The following is a 6,994-nucleotide window of genomic DNA, read 5'->3' as shown; positions in this document are numbered from 1 at the left end:
CAATTTTTCATAATATCCCCAATCCAATCCTGTCCATCATTCCATCTGGACCACATACTGATGACTGGTTTTCCCATACTGAAATAGATTTAACTGCTATCAGTGTGCAGGCCTGATTATTGGCTCATAACTTATTGTTCAAATTCTTTGTAGTGTATTGTTAGAATCTACCACTCACTGTTGTGAAATTAAATGACACATCGATGAGGACATGACTTTGCAACATGTACATAATTTATTTCAATACAAATGTTACAGCACATACACTTGCTTTTTTTCATAAATACCACAGGACTCCACACGTTGTAACAGGCTTCATTACAAACAGTGACGAAAACTTGTGCGAAAACAAACATTTAGTAAACATTCAGCTGAGTGATGACTTTTTTCACTCGAAAAAAAAAAAGAAAAAGTTCACATGTAACAGGTTTATTTTTCATATGACGGCTAAAGCGATATTCAACTTTCATAGAAAAATCACATTCACGTACATCAATTTATCAGAGCAGTCCACTTTCAAATGTCTGTGCTGATATTCTGCAGTTTCTCACGACTCTTTATTTTGAGGACTTCCACACAAACATTATGGTACATTGTCATATCATGGTCATTGTTTAAAGTTCATAAACTTGAATGTAGATTCAAATTGCTAATGTTTCATGAAAGTGCTCTATACAGTGCTGCTTTAAGTTAGCGAATGACCTAATCTATCATGGGGAGCTGGTCATGGAGGGGGGGGGGGGTAAAGTGACTTTTATTAAATAATGGATCAGTAAGGGCAGCATTAACATTAGAACACCTGAGCCTTGACAATATTAACCCATTTGTGCCCAAACACTATGTTATTATGATTAGGAAAAATGTCACAACATTTGTTCCGATTAGTCAAAAGTCTTGAAATTTGGTACAGACATACTTTGGGCAAGTATCTAACAGTACAACATTGACATTTTTACATCACATGACAAACCACAATTTTATCAATAGTCAAAGTCAGGATTTTTGAAAAATTATGAAAAACGCTAACGTTGTGTTTAAAAAATGTTTTTATACTGCATATGTCTGCATATCTTTGATATTCAACTTGTTATGTAAGGGATAATGTACAGCGAGCCGGTCATTGTTGTGAAATAAAACCCGACAGGGCGATATGGTGGACCCTGATGCGAAGTATCACCCTGAAGAGTTTTTTTTCACAACAATGACCCATTAGCTGAACAGTATCCTGCTTATTCCAAGGCTACTTCCTTAATAAATCAATCATTTTGACAGAACTTCGCCCATAGCAATGGTCTGTTATACATAGCAATGGTCTATTATATATTGCAATGGCCTGTTGTACATAGTAACAGTCTGTTATAAAGAAATAACAGACCGTTGATTGACCAATCAGAGTTGAGTATTCAACAATGCCTTGTAATAAGAGTTCATAGATACCAAATATACTTGATTGTGCTTCTTGTAATTTCTGGGATACATTATCATACTATATGTAGTTTTTGGACACATGGTACTACTTTTTTTTCCCTAAAATATAATGAAATATATAGAAAAAGTCCCATATGCCCAAAGACTAGATATAGAATGATGAGGAACAACTCACTCTTCTGCCAAACGGTTTGACCGATTTTGAATTTTTTTTTTCACATTTGTGTTTGGGATAAAGGAAATTAAAAATCTTAAAAAATAATTGAGCAGGCACAAATGGGTTAAAATGTAGAAAATATTAGATTCTTTTACACTGAAAATATACATGCCATATTGTAATATATCTTCAAAGACTTGTCTTTAACCAAGAATCCACTTTTAAAATAACCCTTTGTGTTTGCAGAGCTGGTATAACCCTACCAGTAGATAAGGTAATCTAGGACCAAACTCCATTGGGAGAACTGATTGTTCATTGTATGCATCAGTAAACAAACCATCAGCTTTACTTGGAATGTTGTAGCATCAACTAATCAGTCAAGACTCATTGCACATAACTGCGTCGTGTCTTCCAGCCTGAGGAGGCGAAGACATGAATTACATTCCTTATTATACAATCGTATTGATGAAACAGTAACCATTAATAACTGTGAGACAGCTGAGGTGCAAGGAGAGGCCACTGCCAGGAGGGAGCAGTATGGATGTAGAGTTCACAACCTGCTCCACTTGGTCGAAAACAGATCAGCCCACAAACACATCACCACAATTATATATAGAGCAGACATGCAAACGATCACTGGCGAAGTGCTTCGACAAATTTAAATGTTTTAAATACAGACCTTTTTTTAATCCAGCAATGACTCAATTTAGGGTCAATGCGTCAATTAATTGTGAGTGAATAAATACAATAATATCAAAAATCTTGGTCTAGAATCTTTATCTGTTTTGTACATCCTGTACAGTGAAAATGTAAAAAAAAAACTGGAGATTATTTGTTATGACATTCAACCTCTGCATTTACTTTGCTGTAAATCCTGGAAAAAGACAAACAGGAAAAAGATCAACACGCTGGAAAGTTTTTCACATGGCAAACTCTGACGTAAGATGACGCCGCACTTACGTCTATTCCTAAAGTCTGTGACAACAGTGCTGACCAAACCTAGCGATACAGTACATATGGATTCCTCTGAGGGAACAAAGTTCACAGTTTTGACGGTGTCAGTCAGCTGACCAGAGGCAACGCTACATGCACTACAACAAAGGTCACTGACACCGATTTAGACTGGCAGAGAACCCCTGCTCCCCCTCCCACTTTCGGTAGCCACATTTAGCATGCTGTACACTTTGATCAGGACACGTAGATCGCCTGGGGGATAGGGGGTTACACCTGCAACACTTATCATCTAGTGTGGGAAAAGTGAGTGAATTCTAGCCCCTGCATGCGAAGTGCTCATTTTCCATTATTGCTTGCCTACGTCAAAAAGCAAGATTCCCAGGAGCCATGTGTTCTTAAGTCGGGAGATAAGAAAGAGAGTCTCATTTCAAGTTATCACATCTCATCATGCAAATTGGGAACTGTATACTTTGTGATGTACTAATCTATGTCAGTGTTCCCTAAGAGGGAGTTATCTGATGCTCCAGCTAAACGCCAGAGATAATGGATTTATTCGTGTTTATTGGGCTGGGCTCAGCTGGGTTTCCTGGAGACTGCACACCAAGCAGCGTCTAAAGTAGACTGACTGAAACAACTGCTGCTCAGTGGACTCCTGAGTGTCTTATCCAAATGTTAGAGCGATCTCATAGAGATCCAGACATCCGTTTACAGCAAGCGAGGAGACTCTGGGAAATGTCAGCGAGCAGTGACAAAGGTGCACTGCTCTGCTCGGGGCTGTTTTTCTCATCTCCGTCTGTTGGCCTCCGAGAGCAATCGCGGGCCTGGAACTTTGTTATCGCTCAGCTATTTCGACGCACTGTTTGTTATTGTGTGTGTGGTTTGTACCCTTATGTGCCATGACTAAGGAAACGGCTTCTCTGGTTTCAGTAAACGCACGACATGTTGAAACACAGCAACAACACATTTTGATAAACAAACAGGGCTTGGGCAACAAAAGGGACAATTGCTGTTGTAGCTACCGGCACATAGAAGGGACATGAAAGACTCATAGTATGCCATAATGTACCAAATACTGGTTTGCATGTTGCACAAATGGACTGAATGCAAGATATGACTGTGCAGGCCGACTACTGCAGGCTGTGCAGTAGAAAACTTGAAAAAAAGTGCATTTATTCATATAACAGCTGCAGGCTTTGAAGGTCAGGATTAACCACATTAATGCCACCTGCTTTGCACTGAAAGATATTAGATATCTTTAGGTCTGATAACGGAATCCAGCTGATACAACGTATACAAACTTGCAAGTTTTCGAGGATGGCCACCAGGCGTTTCTGAGCTTACACCACTGAGATACAGATAAGTTCTTAACTCTGGTGCTATCTGCTGGCACCAGAAACATCCGCGCAGCAGGCTGTAAAGCACTAGAGCAGGAAACAGGGCCTCACCACATTGTTGAGAAATGAGGAGAGGAGAGAGAGAGAGACAGGTTCTGCCCCACCTGCTGATCGTCTTTCACACTGAGACAATCCATCAAAAAAATTAAAGAAATAAAAGAAATGAAGCCAATTTATAATTCTGCTCGATTTGGAATGTATTTCTTCAAACAAAGCACCAAAAGAGGCATCAAGTTTGATCCTTCCTCCATCCTCATCCATTTTCTGATGGAAATAAGAACTCGCTATTGGCGTGCCCGAATGGAATTTTCAGCCTCCAACAACATTAATTTACTTTGAATTTCAAAAACATTTTTATGCTAACAAATTGTGGGATCTTTTGCCAAGAACTCCTAGACAAAAAACATGCCCACAAATCCAATCTAATCCGGATAATTAGCAATTATATAATGCACAGTCCATTTATTAGAGTAGATAAACAGCTGAGATGCTGCTCTAGTGTGACTCCTGTGGACAGTGAGTTAACGTGAAATAGTCAGTTAAGAAACAAGTGATGAGGTAGATGGGGGTTAAACATGAGAAATGTAACAAAAGAAAAAAGTGATCTACCTACAGTATTCATTCACTGTGTTGAAAGAGGAAGAGAGATTCTTTCCTCAGCTGATTATGATAGTTCCTGTAAAGAAGTCTCTCTACCAGTCAGTCTGACTGACCTTACCTTCATTAGTCAATTGGAAAAAGTTTATGATCAGTGTAAACATGTCCAGGGGCTCCAAGCTTAAAGGATGGTCGTTACAGTCGTTAGGCCTTTCTTGCAATTCCCGTTGGGGTCCACATCTGCTCTGTCCAAACCGCTGCAGACCCCCGCTCCCTTCCCCAGACACCCATCATTAGTGTCACTGTCCTCCAAGCTGCCCTTACTCCTCCCTTGCTGCTCGCTCTGCCAGCTGTTCCTGCTGTACACGTATCCGTTCACGGGCCCAGGGTTGCTTAGGCGGATCCTCTTCATGCAGAGGATTTCCTTGAAGGCATACCTGAACTCGGGACTCCGGCAGTAAATGAGCGGGTTGAAGGCAGAGTTTGCGTAACCTATCCAGTTGAGTATCCTGAAGGTGAGGTCAATACCCTCCACCTTCCATATGGCCACCACCACGTTCAGCAGAAAGAAGGGCAGCCAGCACAGGGTGAAGATCCCCATGATGATGCCCAGCGTCTTTAGGGCTTTGTGTTCCCGCAGGCAGAACTTGGCCTTCTTGTGGCTGCGCCCATTGTTGGCCTCCAGAGATTTGAGGTTGCTGTTGTCGCTGTTGTGGAAACGTCCAACGCTTTGGTCAATCTTCTTCAGTTGGCGCTTAGCCTCCTGGAAAACGCGGCTGTAGACGAAAACCATGATGACCAAAGGGATGTAGAAGGAGATGATTGAGGAGGTGATGGCGTACGCCATGTTGGTGTCGAACTCGCAGCAGTTGCTGTTCTCGAGGCAATCCTCAGCTTCCTTATCACTTGATATCCACCACTTCATGTGGATGGGCAGGAAAGATATCAAGGCGGCGATCACCCACACCAGCACGACCACGATGCGAGCCTTGCACTTGGTCAGCATCGACTGGTAGCGGAAGGGGGAGGTGATGGCCAAATAGCGGTCGATGGCTATGACGCAGAGGGTCTCGATGCTCGCAGTCACGCAGAGCACGTCGGTCGCAGTCCAGAACTCGCACCAGAAGCTGCCAAAGTGCCAGGTCTTGAAGATGATGTAGCAGGCGCCGAAAGGAATCACGACGAGACCCATGACCAGGTCGGCGCAGGCCAGGGACGTGATGAAACAGTTGGTGACATTCTGGAGACGCTGGAAGCGGGCGATCGCCGTTATGACCAGGATGTTGCCAAAGACAATGACCAGGACGAGAAAGGACGTGATTATGCCCAGCAGGATCATCATCACCTCGCTGAAACCCTCCTCATTCTCAGCTGGGTCTGAGGACGAGTTGAACATCCCCACACTCACATTGAGGTACACTGGGAGGGTTGTACTTCCCATCTGAAGAGACCACAGGAGATAACACACACACACACACACACACACACACACATAGAGGTGAAGATCACAATTGAAATGTAAAAATGTCCCGATAAGAACAGAAGAAGAAACAGTGTTCATAGAAATGATATGCATGAAATCAACTGGCACTAAATAAATTGTGCTCATGTGTCTGTCGTTGGTTATATTCCCACAAAAAAGGAGAACAGAAATTACAGCACCCAACAAAACAAATTCATTACGTCCTGCTTCAGCAAGTACAGCTTAAAAAACATGCTAAACAATCCAAGCAAAAATAAAAGTACAAACCTCCACAGGTAGTTGTCTTGTTTCCTGCCTCCCATACAAAGTAGAATTGCAGTTAGTTCCTTCACTGTCACATGTCCTCCTTCTACTGTCTGTTTTTCCTTAATCTCCGTGTGTCTCACTCACTCAGTCCCTCAGTTGAGCTCAGTGTTTCTTCTCATGTGTCTCCCAGGCTTTTTGTCAGAGCCCTTATAGCATGCAGTGATGACATCATGGTCAGTGCTCAGCCAATCAGACAGCCAGCCTGCAGAGGGTGCCGAGAGCTCCCGAGAGTTTGAACACATTGTCCCTGCTGCTTCTGCCGTTGCTGCAGGGCTGCATGAGACAAAAGCTGCAAACACAGACTTTTCTGACTTTTATTTTATTTATTAAACATATGCAAACCATATCTTAAAAGCCCAAAACATTATTTTTTAGAATGCAAGCATTGATTTTAAAGTTTAGAGAAAACATTTAGTTCAGTCCAAGCAATGAGGTTTTACAGCATTTTTTAGTCTGGATCATATCAAAAACAGATGAAGCCTTTGACTCTTTGTAGGAGAAAGTTGGACGCAAAAGTGGTCCAACCGGTATGATGCAGCAAGGGTAGGCAGAATGTTTTTTGCATCATGGGGCTAAAGTTCTATAATAACTTTCAGGCTTTAAAAAATCTAGCACCTGACAGGAGACTTTGGTCAATCACAGGTCATTTCAGAGAGAGAGCGTTCCTATTGGCTG

The 6,994-nt window shown here is 42.0% G+C and overlaps 1 protein-coding gene across 1 annotated transcript; it reads right to left on the bottom strand.

Annotated features, from left to right (window-relative positions):
* Positions 1-215: 215 nt before the first annotated feature.
* adrb2a (adrenoceptor beta 2, surface a) lies at positions 216-6,426 on the bottom strand. The gene is made up of 2 exons (XM_037780956.1): positions 6,281-6,426; positions 216-5,971 (listed from the first exon to the last, which is right to left on the bottom strand). The coding sequence occupies exon 2, from the start codon at positions 5,969-5,971 to the stop codon at positions 4,712-4,714; it is 1,260 nt and encodes a 419-aa protein (XP_037636884.1). The 5' UTR covers positions 6,281-6,426; the 3' UTR covers positions 216-4,711.
* Between the last annotated feature and the right edge of the window lie 568 nt (positions 6,427-6,994).

This window comes from Sebastes umbrosus, chromosome 9 (genome assembly GCF_015220745.1).
Source record: "Sebastes umbrosus isolate fSebUmb1 chromosome 9, fSebUmb1.pri, whole genome shotgun sequence".
Lineage (NCBI taxonomy): Eukaryota > Metazoa > Chordata > Actinopteri > Perciformes > Sebastidae > Sebastes > Sebastes umbrosus.
This window is presented reverse-complemented; position numbering and strand designations above follow the sequence as displayed.